The 20,763-nt window shown below is 41.5% G+C and overlaps 1 protein-coding gene across 1 annotated transcript in view; it reads left to right on the plus strand.

Annotated features, from left to right (window-relative positions):
- ADCY2 (adenylate cyclase 2) overlaps window positions 1-20,763 on the plus strand; it is a 416,016-nt gene that overhangs the window by 308,134 nt on the left and 87,119 nt on the right. Inside the window, exons 12-14 of the mRNA XM_039523887.1 lie at window positions 258-338; window positions 14,037-14,106; window positions 17,784-17,881. Coding sequence (XP_039379821.1) covers window positions 258-338; window positions 14,037-14,106; window positions 17,784-17,881 — 249 coding nt within the window. The remainder of the gene's footprint in view (window positions 1-257; window positions 339-14,036; window positions 14,107-17,783; window positions 17,882-20,763) is intronic.

Consider the following 20,763-nt stretch of genomic DNA (forward strand, 5'->3'; position numbering starts at 1 on the left):
CTTGCATGCTGTGCCTCTGTTAATGCAACATTTTTTTTGCAATAGCATCACATTGCTGACTCACGTTGAGGTTGTGATCCATCACAACTCCCAGATCCTTTTAGCAGTGCTGCTGTCCCATTTTGTATGTGTACATTTAGTTTTACTTCCCTAACTGTAGCACCTTTCATTTGTCTTTGTTGAATTTCATTTTGGTGACTATAACCCAGTTTTCCAATCAAGATCCAATGATAATATCTCATCTTTTTTCATTGCAGAACAAAATCACAGAAGAAAAGATTTGAAGAGGAATTGAATGAGAGGATGATTCAAGCCATTGATGGAATCAATGCTCAAAAGTATATTTACATCTCCTCCCTTTAACATTCACATTCTTCTACAACTGATGGTAGAGTCTGCTGCCTCTCCTTGCATAGATGCACAAAACCCAAAAAGCAGTGGCGTATCTACCATTCCATATCAGAAAGTAGAATAGGCCACTCAGAGAGACATTACGCTCCCTGCAGGCTAAGGAACAGCACTGTGCAGCAACTTTTTCAAGGGCCTTGCTCTAATAGCTGCTGCACTTGTGATTCTTACATTGGGGGAAGATTCCATTTGCCCCTTGAAGTTCCTCTGCTCAAAACTTGATTCTTTAGGCCTTCTACAGGAATCCACGATTTGGCCCTAAGTCCCCATGTCTACGACACCTCTCCACATCCTCCTAAGAACTGGTACAAAGCCTTATATATAACTGGGAAATTAAGTGTAGTTATATCCTAAATTGATGGGACTGCTAGTGAAATATTTGGGTTTATTCTTTTATTTTCTGATTTCATAGATAAGTGCACCTTAAAATAGTAATTGAAAAGACAGAGGCGAGGTAAGGAGAAAAAACAAAGAAACTTAGTAGTAAGGAGTGAAAATAGAAATAATTAATGATCAGGGGTAAAAATAGATGGGGATAAACATGGAAAAAGAGAATAAAGCATTATGCTCCTGTAGCTGTATTCCAGTCTACTTGCTCTGGCTCAGTACAATCATCTGTCACAGTAGACGAGTAAGTGAGATGAAGAAATAATAACCAGGACTTTCTGACACTGAACTCAGAGTGACAGAAGCAGCTCCACAGAACTAGAAGTGCCTCTTGTGCCACCTTTGATAATTATTGTTTCAGTTGGTCCATTGATTCATTAGAGCATAACATAGCTAGTCTGTACACATAAATTGTTCTCAGAAGCAGAGAGGCACACATTGAGTATATGTTCTTGGAGGAACTGGAGGTGACACTTATTGATGATATCAGATCCTGTTAGTGAACAGATAAGAGCAAGGTCAATACTTCTCTGACTGAAGGGTACAGGCTCCTTTAAATATTAACTATCACTTCAGGGTGAAATAGGGGGATGAATTTGCAAAAATTGTGGTTAGTAGTTATGAATTGTATTCTCCACTGCAGGTATCCAATATTTGCTCAGTTGAATAAGTTCTATACTGCACCTAATTGCTAGAAACTCAAGGACCACATTTAATTTTCACGTGTAACAATCCCATCAGGCTGTCTGTAGTTTTAAGAAAACAATGTTGAGTAAGTTCTCAGTGGAAGTGTATGTTGACAGTCATGTCACACACAAATAACAAAATGATTGGAAGCAAGTCCTCAGATAGACAGATAGGTTTGTTTTCACTATGTTAGTCTAAGAATGGGTTACAAGACACAATCCATACAGCTTTAGTATGTTTTAAAGTACATGGGCTCTAAAAAGTGACACTGCAAAATGGTATTGTGTGGTTCAATTATGTGTTATTTATCAATGATTTCCATAACAAATGTTCTTAATTTACATGTAAAAACTTGCCAATCCTGCAGTCTTAACCTATGATCAAAGATTTAAACTGAGTTCTTTCCTTCTCATACATCACTATTAATAAAAGCTACATCCTACAACTACATGTAGCCAACAATAAAATTGAAAAGTCAAGTGCTCAAAACTAAGAAATGTCAAAAATATGGCTGACTGTGCATATGCATTAACACAGTAATAATTACATGTTCACATATTTTTACAGTAGGACCCCAATGCACAGGATTGACTGCTCTCAGGATGAATTAGGACTGTGTCTTGAATGAGACTGTTGTTTGTAGGACCCCTTCCTCATATGGAGGGCTACAGGTTTGTCATGGTGCAGAAAAAGCCATGGGTACCATGATTTCTCTGCAACTTCTCTGTCTATGACTTCCTCCAGGAAGGCTCTAGGTGGGTCAGCAGCCCACTGCAGAGGTGATGCCCTGGGGGAGTGTGTTGGAGAGCAAGAGCCTACCCCAAAACGGCAGCTCCTGTGTCCCACAGTGCCAGGCCCAGCTCCCCTCTCTAGACATTGCAACGTGGCACACAGGATCGCAGCCACACTCATTCAAATTTGGCCCAGCTGCCTCCTAGTCATGACCTGCCATTGCTTGTGCCCAGGGTGAGTGCACGGTGGGCTTGCTCTCAACCACCACACTCTTCCCCAAGGGACACAGAAAGCCGGAGTGAATACAGGGTGGGCTTGCTCTCCAGCCCCCCAAACCCATCCTCTTCACTAAGCAGGATTAGGATTGTGGTGCTGGGGGGTGGGGAGGATCCTGCAACAAGTGTTTGGTGCTCCCCCACTTGTCAGGGCATTTTTTATAAAAAATCATAGATCATAACTTCTACTAAATTTACTTTGACTGCTCTATCATTTTTGATAAAATATGCCCTGACAATTCTGTAGTCCCACTCATATATTACAGAAGATAGTGTGTAGTGAGTGAGGTAGTGATTTCAGGAAGAGAAAGGGTAGCCTTATGGTTAAAGAAATTGAATGTTGCCATGGAGAACTGGGTTCTCTCCTGTAGAGTTTCTGTATGATTCTGGGCAAGTCACTTAAACCAAAATGTTCACAATTGGCCACTTAACCATGAAGCACTCAGAAATGTTGATGAAAGCTTCTATGAGGTAATGAATAATTTTGTATTCAGAAGGCCTGGGGCCACACATTGAATAAGAAGGGGGGGAAGTTGAATTACCACCTCTTCACTGATGGACAACCTTAATTCTGGAATTTCCTAACTTTCGAGTGCTTGGCTTTGCAACTTTAATAATGTTTTTTTATGTAAGTTTTTTTAATATAATTTCCTATTTTAAAAAAAAATCTGAAGAAAAAAAATCATCATGTGGAACCTGATTGACCACTAGCATAGGTAATCAGCAGGGTCTAAACTTTTAAATACACAGCACAAACCTCTGCCATTTGCACTGTTATCAGATTAACTGATACCAGTAGTAGGCTGTATATGTTACTCCTGAGGGCGTTCTGCGCCAAAAAATTAAAAATTCTCCATACAATATTTTAAAACTCTGCAAATTTTATTTGTCAAATAAATGTGGAGGCTCCAGCCAGACATTGGGACACAGGCCACTGGCTGCACAGAAGTGGGAGATCACTGTGCAGTTTCCCCCTGGGACACGGACTCAGCAGTGATGCTGCACCCAACCCTGACACAGCACAAGGACCACCCCGCTCCCCCCTGAAACACTCCTGGGCCTTGCCCCTCTGTGCCAGGTGCACCAAGTGTGGGCAGGCAGGATGCAAGTGTGTGTGTGGGGGGGATTCAGGTGTGGGTTGAGAGGGTTCTGTGTGGGGCTGTCTGGGTGCAGGCAGCTCAGTGGAGTTTCTGGTTGCAGGGGGATCTGGTTGCACAGGGGCTTGTTGTGGGGTTCTGAATGCAACAGTAATGGGACTCTGCAGTGGGGTCCAGGTGAAGGTGGTTGGAGCTCAGCAGGGAAGTCTGGGGGATAGAGCTTGGCAGGGGGTTCTAGGTGTGGGGGGATTAGTGGGGGGGTCTAGATACTGGAGGAGTGGGGCTCAGTGGGGTGGGGATCCAGGTGCAGCTTGTTGGGGCTTGGTGGGTGAGGGTCTGGGTGCGGGTGGCTTCTCAGGATGGTCCAGGTGCAGGGGGAGTGAGGCTCATTGGGAAGATTCTGAGTGTGTGTTGGTGGGATGAGGCTTGGCAGGAGGGTCTGGGTTTGAAGGGGACTAGATACATGGGGATTGGGCAGATGAGGGAGCAGCTCCCTGTATAGGGATCCCTCTCCCTGCAGCTGAGGAGTGATGGGTGCAGAAAGCATGGGAGGATAGTTTGCAGAGTTTCCTGCAGCTGGGGGAGAAATCTGGGGGTGGGTCTGACCCAGCCCTGGATGATGTGCAGGGGAAGAGGAAGTCCCATCCTCTCCAGCCCAGCTGGGACTAGCAACTGAACCCAGCGCAGGGTAGGAGCCACCACCTGGGTCTTCCCCAGTCCCACTTCCTGCACTACAGTGATTTACCTCTCTGCCAGCTGCCCTGGGCATCCAAAACATACTACTGGGGATGGGTGCATAACCACTCTTCTGACTTCCCTTTGCTTTCCCGTCAGAAAGTCATTTTTCTCTGGGGAAGCAAAGAAATCTGCCGGAGGCATAAATTCTGCACATTAGATCAGGCATTGGTGGGACTTTAGACACTCACTGTGCCAGATAGTTTTGGAGCTATTTGCTGGGACCAGAAGAGTGCAAAGCCTGAGAACTCCTGGTCTGAGTTCTAGGTTCTAGAAGGTAGTGTACTTAGGTTATTAGAGACATTTCTGCTCCCATTTACCATACGCTTGTGTCTATCTTCCTTACCTCTTGTCCTCCCTCCCCCCCACCCACATCTGCTTCTCTCTCTGACCCTACCCCAGCTTCTCTTCCTCTGCTCCAGTTCTCCATCCCTAATTATTCCCCAGACTCCTCCCTTTCCTGTACAGTAACTTCTCGTTTAACATTGTAGTTACATTCTTGAAAAATGTGACTTTAAGCTAATCCAATTTTCCCATAAGAATTAATGTAAAGGGGGGTGGGGGGAGTTAGGTTCCCGGGAATTTTTTTGGCCAGACAAAAGACTATACATATACATATATACAGTATAAGTTTTAAACAATGTAATACTGTACTCAGTGATGATGATTGTGAAGCTTGGTTGAGGTGGTGGAGTCAGAGGGTGAAAGAGGGTGGATCGTCTCTCTGCTCCTCTTGCTGTTCTTTCCAAGGTGCTGGGGGGTGCTTAAACCCCCGGCTCTGCCCTAGGCCCACCCCCACTCCCCCCCCCGAGTGTGCTGCATCCTCGCTCCTCCCCCTGCCCCCCCCTCCAGTCTCTTGAATGCCAGGAAACAGCTAATTGCTGCAAGCAGGAGGCATGGGGAGGGAGGAAAGAGTTGCTGATCCGTGGGGCTGCCATTAGGCAGGAGGGGGGGTTAAAGGGAGCTGATGGGGGACTGCTGGCCCACATTGGTTCTGAGCCCCCATGGCCAAACAACGTTATAAGGAAACATTGCACAAATTTAAATGAGTATATTCTCTAATAGATCAGTGACATAACGAAACAATGTTATCTGGGACGACGTTAAGTGAGGAGTTACTGTACTATTCAACTTGCCTCACAGCTCTTGTCCCCCTCCCTACCTGTTCCCCCCGTCCCTGCTCCCCCACTGTCTGGCTACTGTCCCCCTCCCACTCTGTCTGTCTCCTGCAACCCCCACTTACTCCCTCCCCTCGAGGAAAATTGAGAACACAGGAGAGACAATTGCCATGCTGTGAGTTCTGGTGCCTGGTGACAGTCTCAGGGTAACTGAACCTGTATTCCCTCTCTCTGGTCCCGCAAGGGCACCCTCTTGAGGTTTCAGGTTCCCAGTTGTCACTTCTCTTGAGCCAGCAACCCAGGTGTGTCTCCCTCCTGATCGGGCTTTTAAAGTAGAACACCCTGTTGCCATACATTATGAAAGCTCCAGCAAACCAGTCTGCCTAAAGGCCAGCACCTGGGCTGTGCTTTCTCTGTGACGACAATGTGCCAACAGTTACAAGTTACCACACAGCTTTTCCAAAACAAACAGCTTTCTGAGGGCAGAGGAATAACAGAGAAAATAATAGAAAGATAATAAAAGCTTCTACTTACTGCTAACAAACATACGGGAAATCACCCATCTTCCACATGAGGAGTCTGATAGGCCAACATCCCTTCCAGCTGCTGAGCAAGAGTTGGAGCATTTTCTTGGACAGAAGGTCCTATCCATTTGCTGAATCAAAAGGAAAACCCTGAATCTGTTTGAACTCAGCTTTTTATACCAAAAGTCCGGCTTTGTCCCTCAGCCTACAGAAAACAGATACAACCAGTCCCTCCCCTTATTCGCAGGAGGTCAGATTCAAAGGCTGGAAATCTACAGAGCCACCCTTAGCATTTTGCAGAAATCACTCCCTAGTGATTCCAGATTCTGCACAACCAACCCCCACCCACAGCGAGCCAGGAACACACAAATACACATCACCTGTATTGATACAAAGAGCTATGCATATTTCTACAGCTCATACTGCCTGGCCCATCTCAATCTAATGACTTTTTGAGCTTTTCATACTTTAAACATAAAATACATTAATACAACATGGTGCCCAAATACTGCACATGGTTGCAATATCTGACACAAAAGCAGCTCGGTGAAGCAATTGTAGGGAAAATCCCGTTCAATCCTTGAATGGAGTATGCTCAGTGACTCTGCTCTGCAGGCATGGCATATGCACAGCCTGGTCGGCATGCAGGAATTGTGAGAGCATGCTCAGTATGGACAGAATATTCAGAAAATTTTGCTGCCAAACTTTAACAGGTCATATGTGAACTGAGCATATGTGAAAATAAGATTTTTCAAAGGCCAGACTTGGCCAAATGTAAGCATATTTTGTACAGGAGCAGCAAAAGGCACATTCGTGACACCAGTGCCAAATTTCAAGTCCCAGTTCCAAAGCAATCAAAAATCTTTTTTAAAAAAAAATAATCTTGCAATCAATTCGTTAACAAAGGCAAAACAATTTATTTTCCCCTAATCCCTAGTTTGGCAAAGTTATAAACTATAGCAGATAGGGTTTTATAATGGGACTTATCAGGCAACTTTCACTATAGATAGTGTTAGCTGCTTCACCCAAAATAGTTTCTGCAGGCCAGATTGGGCCTCAGTTACTGCTGTGTGTTGGCTTACACAGGTGTAAATGGTTTCATGTGCCCCTTATAGGCTATGGGGGGGAGGGGTAGCTCAGTGCTTTAAGCATTGGCCTGCTAAACCCAGAGTTGTAAGTTCAGTCCTTGAGGTAGCTATTTAGGGAGCTGAGTCAAAAATCTGTCTGGGGATTTGTCCTGCTTTGAGGAGGGGATTGGACTAAATGACCTCCTGAGGTCCCTTCCAACCCTAATATTCTATAATAAAGCTACATTTTAGTCACAAGTATTTTTAGTAAAAGTCATGGACAGGTCACAGGCAGTAAACAAAAATTCAGGGCCCATGACCTGTCCATGACTTCTACTATATACCCCTAAATCTTGCATGGGGCAGCCCAAGGATGCCACAGGTGCTTGTGGGGGGAGGGAGGGTTGGCAGGGTTGGCAGGCTTCCTATCTGTCTCCGCACCTCCCCGGAAGTGGCGACATGTCCCTCACTCAGCTCCTAGGCAGAGGTGTGGCCAGGCAGCTCTACGCACTGCCTCTGATCTGAGCACCAGCTCCCACTGGCCAAGAATCGCAGCCTGTGAGAGCTGCAGGGGTGGTGCCTGCAGGCAGAGGCAGCGCACAGAGCTTCTTGGCCACGCCTCCGTCTAGGAGCTGAGTGAGGGGGATGTTGCCGCTTTCGAGGAGCCCACCCCCGACGTAAGCACCACCCAGAGCCCACTTCACCTCATCCCATGCCCCAACCCCCTGCCTCCTCCCACACCAAAACTCCTGCTGCTGCTGGGGGAGGAGGGACGCAGTGCAGAAGTCATGGACAAACTCACAGCCTTAATCGTAGACACTGTCATGATGTCAGGAGGGTCACGATCATGAGTGGCAACCTCAGGGAAGACTGTCAAGAATCAGGGCAGAGACCCCAAGCTGGTTGTATGTTCTATAATTACATTTCACCAACCCAGTAACAAGTATGAACTCCTAAATCACTATAACAAGTCTTACCTTGGAGTCAGTCCCCTTGGGCATTCCAGTCTATCTTGTCACCCGGGCAAGCTGGACTTAGTGTAGGTGGTTGCTATACACCAAAGATCACACAAGGTATGCAGGTTATTCCCAGTCCCAAAGGACCAGTGACTTACCTTAGGTCAATTTGTACCTTAGATCTCACATGAAAAAACCAACACTTGTAGCCAATCCTATAGTAAACTAAGGATTTATTAACTAAGAAAAGAAATTAGAGAGTTATTTACAAGGCAAACATATATACACAAATAAGATACAGTCTATGGTTTTCAAAGGTGACAGAGTTGTAGTAATCTGTCACCTTTGAATGTCTTTTATTGCTAACCCAGGTTGACCCTGGGGATCTCTGCTTCTGTTTCACAGCTCCAGCTCTGAGAGAGTCCAAACAGCAAAAAAGATTTAAAATATTCTTGTCAGCTATTTTTATTTCCTTCTTTCAGAATTCAAGCTAATGGGATGAGCCATTTTTCACATAGCCTTTTCATGAATGTAAGGAGCAATTAACAAAATCTTTGTATTATGATGTTCCACAATGGCCCATTTAGTTTTGATAGCCTTTCTGATGGGCAGGAGACAATCCTTCCCCTGACTAGGTTCACAGTTTCCAAGAAAACAATTTCTACAGTTACAAAGCAAAAACTTAAATATTATCTTATAGCATGTGATAAAGAAATTATCACTAAAGAAACACTAAACACACTGTTATAAGTCTGAAACCCACCTTAACCATACGAACACACAGCTGAAACAGACTGGTTTCCAGCAATGAATTTGTCAGTACTGAGCGGAGACCTAAAGCCTTGGCAAGAGCTGGCACCTGGTCAGCCAGCTTCACAGATACCACAGAAGCTGGAGCCCCCCAAAAAATCTAAGTTCCAGTGGAAGTTGGTTAATGGTTCCGTTGATTTATTTATTTTTGTTTGATTTATAAGTAAAAGAGTAAGAACTTTGGCATACTTTAAACATGTAATGACAAAAAAAGAAATGACAATCAGGGCCCGCACTCTGGTAATAATCCACCAGAGAAGCTATCACATTAAAAAAAAATACCCTGTCAGTACTCTGCCATAGCCACAAATACCAGCCTTCATCATACCTCTCCCTCCTCAAAACGCTGGGTAAAGAGATGGGCCTTGCAGTATGCCCTGAATGGCATCAGGTGCAGGCTTTTTCAGACCACCATGAGGAATGAATTCCAAAGCTAATTGAATAATATGTTGCCATCCTTCTTTTCTACTGAGGGGACTCCAGCTCCCTCTGAGGCACAAATTCAAGTATTTGGGGCTTTATAGATCAAAATCAATACCTTAAACTTCACCCAAAACCTACAAGCAGCCAGTGAATGTCCTGTTCTTTTACTACCGTCTACCCCAGATTCAGTTTCTGAATTATTTTAAGATGAATGCTCATGTAGGATGCATTGTGGTCGTATCAATGTAATTGCAAAGGCCCAGATTCTGTAAGGTAATTAGGTGCCCAACTACCTTTGAGCATTTTGACTAAGGTGACCAAAACATGTATTGCAGTAGCAAGCTCCCCACCCAAAAGAAACATTTGCAATCTGTAGGCCAGAAAAAAAAGGAAAAAAGCCTGTTGCTGATGCATGTGAAGAAAGAGATTCCAACTCGCTTCATCTTAGATGGAATGGCTTTGTAGGACTAACAGAAGTGGCAGTAAAAACTTATTTTTATTGTTAATGTCATCAGATGTATGCAGGGGTGAAAGTAATACTAAATCCTTACCGGTGCGGGGACCGGCTCTGTGCCCCCAGAAGGGGCAGGGCCTCAGGTAGAAGGGGCAGGGCTGGGGGTCAGCCTTCCCCAGCCAGCCCATCCACACTGCCTGGCCTGCGCAGCCCAGGGCTCCAGCGGCGATTTAAAAGGGACCAGGGCTCCAGCCACTGCCGTGGTAGCAGCGGCCAGGAGCCCTGGGCCCTTTTGAATCGCCAGCCCCAGGGCAGCTGCCCCCTTTGCCCGCCCTGCTGGCGACCCTGTCAGTAGGGCAAAAGGGGCAGCAATGTTAAAGCGCTGCCGCAGCAGCAGAGCTTTAACATTGGCTGGGTACGGGCTGGTACCAGCTTCTTACCGGTACGCCGTACTGGCCCACTTTCACCCCTGGATATATGTGAGACTCTAGATACCCACAAGGAACAGATTGATTGAATAAGAAGGTGCAGTTTTTCCAGAGTCACCTTTCAGAGAAACAATATTTAAAGGTAATGATGAAGGCATTACCTGCTCACATTACTCTGAATTTACCTTTCCTAAATGCTTCTACCTACCAACTGTAGTAATTGGACAATTTTAGTTATTAAGTTGCTTTATTTTGCTTTCCATGAAAATTAACTTCACCTTGTTCTTTCCTGTAATTTCATTTAAGATGACAATGCACTCTGGGTAATGTTTGTAACTAAAATGTTCTTCTAAATCTATAACGGGTCTGTAATGTTAGGAAAATTGTTTATGTTGCAAATTCTCAATTAACACCCATTAATCAGAGACCAAGAGGACTAGGCCCATTATAATCAAATAGCTGAGTGGCACTAAAAAAAAAAAGAATATTTTGCCCACTGAAGTGTTTTAATAAGATTTTTCTTCCATCTTCCATAGATTGTTTTCAGTTGAAAGTAGATTGACCCTAAATCTCTCAGCTCTCATACTATAATAAATAATGTGTAATACCCATATAGTGCTTTTCATCGTGAAGGTTCCCAAGTCACATTACAAACAGCATATTTAATTAAAATACAACAGTGTATGTTTATGTAACATTAATGTTACTGACTAAAGACTCAAAAGATAGTCAGTAAAAGGGCTAATGTGTGAAATCCTGGCTCCATTAAATTAATAGTTTTGCCAGAGCCCTCTCCTCAGCATTCCCTACTGGATAGCTTAGGTGGCTCCCTGCTCAGCATGCTGGCTTCTGCAAATCCCATTCTTAAGCACCTAACTCTCCTTGTGCTTTATATAGAGACCCTGGGTGCCTAACTCAGTGCTGAGGATTCCAGTGGGCAGCAGGGCGCCTAAACTTAAGTGTTGCAAATCTGAGCACATGCTCAGAACTGGGCTCTTTTAACATTTTTTTTATTTACAGATTAGCCGACTAGTCCTCATTAAGTCTAGCCAGTTGGAAAGAGTTAAAATTAAATTATGCCTTAATATTTTTTGATAAATAAAAACCTCCCATTGAATTGAATGTAGACTTTCAGAGATAGACCTCTTCATTTTGAAATGGTGCTACTTCAATAATCTATTAGCTAGAATGTTCATTACTTTTACATATAGCTACAAAAACATATTGTGCAACCTCACTGCAACTTTTTACATTTTTCCATATTTTGGTCTGTAAGTAGGAAATGATGCTTTGATAACTAATAAAAGGTCTGTGCGAAAGAGGTTTAAATTCATTAGATGAATGTATCTCAAACACAGAATCATCCCATTCCATTTTTAATGACTTTTTTCACCTTTGCACATGGTGTAAAGCATTCATTACATGGCATGGTTGTGTGTTGTGACATGCCAGTCACTGTACGTTATGTTGGACAGAATCACCTCAAGTTCTGCCCCATGTCCCAGGGATGAACATCTGTGGAATGAATCATTATTGTAGAAGATAGAATGAAGAACCAGCAGCAAAGCCATTTACATAAAGCACTTTGTAATGGAACTCTCCCTCTTGAATGTTTTCATGAACCATCCACGTACAGCCCATTCATTAAAGTATCAGTTTTGTGTGTGTGTTAGATATAGAAATCAAGTGGTAGGGTGGAACTACATGATCATATGTTGCAGTGAATTCAGGGGCGGCTCTAGCAATTTCGCTGCCCCAAGCACGGCGGCATGCCGCGGGGGGCGCTCTGCCGGTCGCCGGTCCCACGGCTCCGGTGGACCTCCTGCAGGCACGCCTGCGCATGCTCCACCAAAGCCGCAGGACCAGCGGACCCTCCACAGGCACGCATGCGGGAGGTCCACCGGAGCTGCCTGCCGCCCTCCCGGTGACCGGCAGAGCGCCCCCCGCGGCATGCCACCCCAAGCACGCGCTTGGCGTGCTGGAGCCTGGAGCCACCCCTGAGTGAATATGATTTACTTTATCCATTCTAAAGCACAATAACTGACTTTCTTCAAAGTACATAAACTGACATCTTACTTTGCATTGTTATTTGCAGTGTCTTGTAGCTGTGTTGGTCCCAGGATATCAGAGAGACAAGGTGGATGAGGTAACATCTTTTATTGAAGCAATTTCTGTAGGTGAAAGCAGGGGTGCTGGAACAATTTGTATAGTGGGGGTGCTGAGAGCCATTAAACCAAACTGTAAAACCTGTATATAATGAAAACTTCTTCAAGTCAGGGGGTGCACCCCCCGCAACCGTAGTTCCAGCACCTATAGGTGAAAGAGACAAGCTTTTAAGCTACACAGAGCTCTTCTTAAGGTCTGGGAAAGGTACTCAAAGTGTCACTAAACAAATGAAGTGGGTATTCACCCACGAAAACTCATGCTCCAATACGTCTGTTAGTCTATAAGGTGCATAGGACTCTTTGCTGCTTTTACAGATCCAGACTAACATGGCTACCCCTCTGATACTAAACAATTGCAACCAATATTCCCTGGGGATCACATCCTGAAAGAAATCTTTCCCAAATCCCCTTTTCTGACTTTCAAACAACCCCCCAACCTCGCCAAGCTCATCATCAGAAGCAAGCTTCCCACAGACCAGAACACCCCCAATTCGAAGTGGCACCAGACCTTGCCTGAACAACAGATGCAAAACCTGCAGACATATCTCTACAGCTACCCATGATCAATACTCCCAGCAACACACCTTTCAAAATCCATTGATCCTACACATGCCTAACACATGTATCTCATCCAGTGCACTAAATGCCTCAATAACTATGTGGGTGAAACCAGACAATCACTATGCCCCCCAATCAACTCACACAGAAAAATGATGAAAGACAAAAACACATATCGCCTGCTGGCGAACACTTTTCACAAAATGATCACTCCATATCTGAACTCTCAGTCCATCTTCTCAAAGGAAACCTGCACAACACTTTCAAAAGACAAGTGTGAGAACTTAAATTCATAACTGAATTAGACACTAAAAATCATAGTCTTAATAAAGACACTGGATTTATGACTTATTACAACAATCTGTCACCCACTAATCCCCATTTTTGGCCTATGACTGCAGAGGCCACTTTACCTTGAATGTCAAGTATCCGGGGTAGCCATGTTAGTCTGTATCCCCAAAAACAATGAGGAGTCCAGTGGCACAGATTTATTTGGGCATAAGCTTTTTTGGGTAACAAACCCACTTCTTCAGATGCATGGAGTGAAAATTATAGATGCAGACGTTATTATACTGACCCCTGAAGAGAAGGGAGTTACCTTACAAGTGGAGAACCGGTGTTGACAGGGCCAATTCGATCAGGGTGGATGTGGTCCACTCCCAATAATTGTACATGTAATAATTCAAGCCCAAATTCATGGTGTTAAATTTGCAAATGAATTTTAGTTCTGCAGTTTCTCTTTGAAGTCTGTTTTTGAAGTTTTTTTGTACAAGTATGGCTTTTAAATCTGTTATAGAATGTCCAGGGAGATTGAAGTCCTCTCCTACTGGCTTTTGTATGTTACTATTCCTGATGTCCAGTTTGTGTCCATTTATTCTTAATGTCCAAATAAATCTGTTAGTCTTTAAGGTGCCACTGGACTCCTCGTTGTTTATACCTTGAATGCTGTCTTACAATATGTGTCATCTATTGATGCTAAATAATCTGTTCCACCTAGTCTTTAGCTGTGACACTCTGAGTATCTACTAGACCTAAATAAGAGCTCTGTAGCTCAAAAACATAGCTCTCCCACCAACAGAAATTTCTGCAATAGAAGATATTACCTCATCCACCTTGTTTTTCTTAGTTTACGGCTTTTCAATGATGGAAAAAACAGGGCTAATCTGTTTTGATGCCCTTTATAATGTTTTGTGTGTTTCTTTATTCTTTCAGGCAATGGCTTAAATCTGAAGACATTCAAAGAATATCACTACTTTTCTATAACAAAACTCTGGAAAAAGAAGTAAGTTGTTTTCACCTCAGAACTAATTATTTCTGTATTTTAATTTAAATATGCAAGTCACAAATGACATTTGTTAGGTAGTTAACATGTTTACTTTTTAAAATGCTAAAACTTATCACCAGCTTCTTTTACGTTTATATTGGCATAGGAAACAAAATAATGCAGCCTATAAAAGTCCCCAAACTTAAATAAACTATTTCTGGATGTCCCTATATAGTTTCAATTACAAATGGTGCTAATGTGGGAGAATTGAGACCTCAGAATTCAGTACATCTTACCTGCCAGGATGCACACCACACAAAGTGTTCATGTTAGTGACTAATATTAGCACCAAGTGCTGCATATGGTGTGGTAAGGCTGGGGAGTGGATATGGGTGGGGATCTGATTTCTCTTTCTTAAGTGTTATTGTTAAACTAGAATATGATAAAAAAAGCGAAAACCTGATTTCCAAACAGAATAGAAAATATGGGTCTTATGTGGGTAAATGAGGACATTTTCAATATAAAGAATGTATATTTTATCAAATTTCAATTTTTATGTGTTTTTAATGGACAGTCATTTTACAAAATTGTACTCATATTTTACAACATTTTAAGAATATTATGGTAAATGTGTCTATTTTCTTTTTTGTTTGCTAAATTACAACATTGGAGGCTGTAACTTGATGTGTATATGTAAAAGAATGATAGTGAACAGCAGCGTGAAGTGTTCCTGGGTAGAGTTCTCCCATGCAGCAGGGGACCTGAAGTAGGAGGCAGACAGAAGCCTCTTTCTCACCCACAGCACAACTAGGAAAGGGGTCACAGAACACTTTTCCCTTGCCATCATATCTGCTTCTCCTCTAGAGCTCTCCTTTCCTCTGACCTTCAGAACCTTAGGAAGAAGGGATTCATTCCTCTATCCCCCAGCCTGTCCTGCTGCTGTACTCCTTTTGCTGGGGGGAAACACACTTCAAGCTCCTCCTCATGCACAAACAAGGAATCTCGAGTAGGAATAGAGAGGTTGTTTTACCTCTGTATTTGGTTCTGATGTAACTGCTGCTGGAATACTGCGTCCAGTCCTGGTGTCCACAATTCAAGAACATTGATAAATTGGAGAGGGTTCAGAGAAGGAACCACAAGAATGATTAAAGCTTTAGAAAACCTTCCTTATAGTGGTAAACTCTAAAATCTATTTAGCTTAACAAAGAGAAAGATAAAGGGAGACTTGATTACAGTGTTTAAGTACCTACAGGAAGAGCAAATATTTGATAGTGGGTTCTTCAATCTAGCAGAGATAGGTATAACACAGTCCAATGGCTGGAAGCTGAAGTGAGACAAATTCATACTGGAAATAAGGTGTACATTTTTAACAGTGAGCGTAATTAACCATTGGAACAATTTACTAAGGGTTGTTGAGGATTCTCTATCTCTCTCAGACTAGATGATCACTGTGGTCCCTTCTGGCTTTGGAATCTATGAGTCTCTTCCTTCAGGAGAGAAAGTAATAAGTCCTGCTGATGAGAGAATGAGCAAAATCACTCTATTTCTTGTATTTTCTCTTGTCTCCCTTTTGCTTTCTCCTTTCTCTGCCTCTCTCTCCTGTCATCTCTCTTTCCCCCCTCATTCTTCACATTCACATGAAAATGAATGAGTTGCGTGTGGGATGGGGAGAGGAAGAGCAGGAGAGAGAAGGAGGAAAAGTGCAAGTCAGTTTGAGTGGAGGAGAGGAAATGATATGCTAGGCTCCAATCCTACAAACATTCATACATGTGTTTAACCGCTTCAGTAGACCCATTAATGGGAATACTACGTGCTTAATGTTCAGCACATGTGTAAGCTTTTGCAGGGTCCAAGTTCTTTGGGGTAGGGACTTTTTTTTAAGTATCTGCACATTGCTGAGCTTACTGAAGCCCTGATCACTATATGGGCTGCTGAGTGCTGCCATGTGACAAATAATTATTTTCATATTCAACTTTTTAATTTCCTTCTCCAATTTCTTTTGTCTATGGGCTCACTCTAGCTTCCACTAGGGTTGCCAATTTTGGTTGGATGTATTTGGTTGGAGATATAATTATATGACATAATCTTTAATTAAAGATTAATCTTTTAATTCCTGGAGACTCCAGGCCAATCCTGGAAAGGTTGGCAACCCTAGCTTCCACTGAAGTCAGTGAGAGATTTGTCATTGACATCAGTAAGAGAAAGATTGGGCCTTATTTGATCTGAAAGAAAACCAAAGTAATGAAACAATTTATTTAATTCAAGAAGCTAATTACATGATTTTCTTGCAAGCCTGTAGAAGTGTGAAATATTAAAACAAATTAGCAAGTGGGTCAGAATTTTCTTGTGAGTTTATAACAACAGCTCAAGGCCTTAAGTGTTCAGTGGTTCTATTAAAATATGACAAACCACTTCAACAGCTGCAACAACAAAACCAACTGCAAATATATTCAGACATATGCCTTAAAGTTCATTTAACCATCTGATAGAAATTGTTTTTAATGTGCCACAGAATGCAAGAGTGCCTTGCACTCTTTTAGGGAAAAGTCCTAAAATTCACATTTTGGGCTACGTTCCATCCATAGACGTGCATTTTGAGTTCTGTGCATGTATTTCAGGGCAGAATTTGGCCTTTAGTATAAAGGCATAGCGGTGTACTTGCAGTTAAAACACACAACTAATTCACTTATCATTTATAAGGTTTGCATTTTGAGCACTTATGAAATTACTCATTGATCTATTTTCCTTTAATTATATTTTCCCTGAATTCCTAGACCCTGAACAATTATAATACTTAAAGCATTTATTTTTAGAGTACCTTATTGGTTTAGATTTGAGACATCTCTATTTCTACCTAGCAAATAGTGCATTTCCTGTGATAAATATTTTATTTCTTATTTTTAAATATGTTTCTGTATAACTAGGAATTTATAAAGAGAAGGGTGGAATTGCATGCATATAATTTAATGACATCACAGTATTTACACTAACAGACTATAACTGTGCCAAATTTCAAAGGCCTATTGCAAACAATGGACTTGTGAGAACCTGTCAGAAAAATATCACAAAAATCTTTTCTAATGGAAAGTGTTAGGCAATCTGAATATAGGTGTAATTGCTAGTTCCTTCTATAGGGTCACTCCTAGACAAAGTGGGATGTGTTGTAACACCTATACCATTAGCTAAGGTTGCACAAGAATTTGAATTAATTTGTAGTTTCCCATAACTTTCTCATCCACTACTTTTCTTTATGACTGAAATTTGGCAGAGTTGTTCTTATTCCGGGAAATAATTGTTTTGGAAATTCAGAGTCAAAATAGTTTGTCCATTTCCAAGAACAAAGAGAATGAAATATTGAACATTATTTAAAAAATTAAAGTTTCTCTCCCCTAGAATGTTTAATTATAATCATGCTCTTTGGGTAGATACAATATATGGACATTTCAGTTTGATAGAAGTACTCTCTAAAATGTGGAAAGAGAGCAAAAGCTTCAGTGCTGTGCATGACAATGCCTGATTCCAAATATCTCATGCTGCTTTGTGAGTGGGGAGGATAATTACTGAAGAAAAAATAAATTAAGTTTTGCCAAAGGGTTTTTATGTATATCTGCCTGTTTAAAATGCAGCTTAGGCTAGTAGGCAATTTTATCTATTTTGGGAACTGTACTTTTAACAATTTCTAATTTATTTTGTAGTACAGAACAACTACACTGCCAGCATTCAAGTATTATGTGACATGTGCTTGTCTCATATTCTTCTGCATTTTTATCGTGCAGATTCTGGTATTACCAAAGTAAGTAAATATTATTAAAAATTCCTAGTTTGTATCCAGTGCATTTGTATTGCTACATATTGGATCATAAATAAAAAATGGTAGCATCCTTAAACTGTAGGTAATAATTTAGCATTTGCCAGAATGCATTTGTTAAATCATGGAGATTGGAATGAAACAGATATGAATGAGACTTCCAGATTACTTCAGAGCTAGGTTATGTAACTTCTGTTTTTAAATATCATAATATTCTGATGCTCTAATACTTGTATCACCTTTGATTTTTATTTTTTTAAACAAAATAGATCTATGATGGGGACAAGGACAAAACTGAAATGAGTATGGAAAAGTATGCAATACTTTGCATAAGCAATTGTAACTAAAGTACTTTTATGGCCTGTGGATACATGGTGTCAGACTAAATGATCACAATGGTCCTTTCTGACCTTCTAATCTATGGACATGTTCATCATTTAATTTCTGGGTTTTTTGCATCCCTTAAATATTACTTTTCTGTGAAATTTGATGAAATTTCTATTTTAAATTTTTAAAAAGCACGAACATTTGCATCTGACCGTCTCTAGTGAATTTCTGTCAAGTACCGGGACTACAACTGACCTTCTTTCCTATCTTGCATACTCCCCTTAGGACCAGAGACAATCTGTGCCTTTCAGAGTTTACTAGAGTATTGTTCATTCAACCAAATGAGAGTAGACAGATTACCAACATTTTGTTTTATGCAGTTCCAATAAATCTTTACAACATTACATTATCTGGCACATTAACTTTTTGTTTGGTTGCAGGGGTTTAACTCTTTACTAGTTTGCTAGGTTAACAGTATTATTGCCTGATCTTATCACTGTGTAACAGACAGGACTTCTACTTTCCCCTTTTTCTGTGCCTTAATTTGGATATGCAAATCATTTAAATGCATTATTTGCACTCGAAGTTCAGAAATATTTACAGTTTCTCACAGGAGCCATATTTGACATGGGAAACTGTGCACCTGTCTTTGGAGGTATCTGTTGGTATAATCTCATGTTCTCACCTCCATGCCACACAAGATGAAAAACAAGTATGATTCATCTTTTCCCCATGAAGCAAACTTAGAAGAGGTTTTCTTCTTCATAAGTGTACATTTTAAACTGTAAAAGTAACAGTGTATCAGCTACATAACACCTTTACAAAGTAGAAAATGTAAAGCATAAAACTCATTACTTTTTTAGAGTGCAATATTTGGTTCTGACTCACATTTTAGATTAAATTTTTTTAGTACACGTTGTAAAAAAAACAACAGAGTAGAAAATAATACAGAAAAAGAATAAGTAAAACAAAATATAAAAGACAAATTACTTTATAATATTTGGACCAAATGTTTCCCACATTTGCATATGTGCAGAGTTATATGTGTATGTGTATCTGTGGGCAAATTCTGACCTTTCGTTTATCTTTGTCTATGTTTATGGATTGTTTTTATAATTTTCACTGCATTTTCCACAAGGTTAAAATTTAATATTTGCCTGCTCCCTCTTTTTGGAGAGGAAAATATGATTTTGAATCATTCTTGGGATCAGGAATCAGGAGACAGAATCATAGAAGGTAGAGATCGAAAAGGCCATCCAGATGATTAGATCAGGCAGTCCATTCGTCTGCAAGGGCAGTATCAATTCTCACTGTATATGTGTTAGTGTTTTGCCCATTCAAGTTGTAAAAGTCCCAAGCAATGATGGTATAACCACGACCCTTAGGATTTTGTTCTACAAATGAATACCTATCACTACAAGAAAGCCTAAATTTACCCTTTCTTCATTTTCTCCCATTACTTCTCGTTATGCCATCATGGACCACCCTAAACAATTCTTCTCTTTTCTTAGTGTCATAACACCCTTCAAATATTTATTAACTGGTGTGGCAGACAATAGTAATCGTCTTGGCAAGCTATACTATATTTAGCTTTTTTAATCTTTCCTCATAATAAAATCCCTGTACCCCGTCATCATTTTGCTCATCTTTGGACTCACGCCAATTTGTCAATCTCTCTGGTAATGAGTTGCCAAGAACTGAATGAAATTTTCCAGGTGTGATGGCAACAGAGCTGTATAGGGAGTAAATACAACTTTCTGACTCTTGTCATGTGATTTCTTGCATAGACACTCCAAATTGCACATTTTTGTAGAATTACTAAATTATAATCTTAGTAAATTCCTGTCCATTATTAGCCTTGCATATATTTCAGCATTATTCCTGCATAGATTTCTCCCTCCAAGTATATTTATTTGGGGTTTGCCCAGACATTTTCATTTTAAGGTTGCATTTTTCCAAGATGAATCTCATTTTGTTTCCTCTCCATGTTTCTATCTTTTTAGATCCCTTTGCATCATTCCTTTTCTTACTGCTTTTCAAAACTCCTAACAGTTTCATATGATCTGAAGCCCAGATCCACAAGGGGACTTAGGCATTGTGACACTGAGTGTTGCAGCTCCTAACTTTTGGGCACCTAAAATAATCACAGGAACAACAGTGTGATCCACAAACCCTGAGTTTGGCATCTGTGTTCTCCATACAATGCGTGGGGAGACACAGGCACCTTAGAATTCGATCCACAAAAGCCAGCATACTAGGCAAGGAACTGCCTAAGCTAGCCAATGAGAGATGCTGACAAGAGGAATGTGTCCTAAACCCTATCCTTCTCACAGCATTAGGTACCAACATCTGGGCTGCAGGGAGGCACCTTTCTCTCATCTGAGGAAGATAGTTGCTCCTCTGCCTAACTTGCATGCCAGGCCCAATCGGGTAGGTGTGTTCAGAGGCCACCTAACTGCACAGAGAACCTCTGTGCTGGGGAAGAGGCAGCAATAGTACTCTCTCATAACCTTTAGCCTAGAGGTTTTTCCTGAACAATG

Source organism: Mauremys reevesii, linkage group 2, assembly GCF_016161935.1.
Source record: "Mauremys reevesii isolate NIE-2019 linkage group 2, ASM1616193v1, whole genome shotgun sequence".
In the NCBI taxonomy this organism is placed as follows: domain Eukaryota; kingdom Metazoa; phylum Chordata; order Testudines; family Geoemydidae; genus Mauremys; species Mauremys reevesii.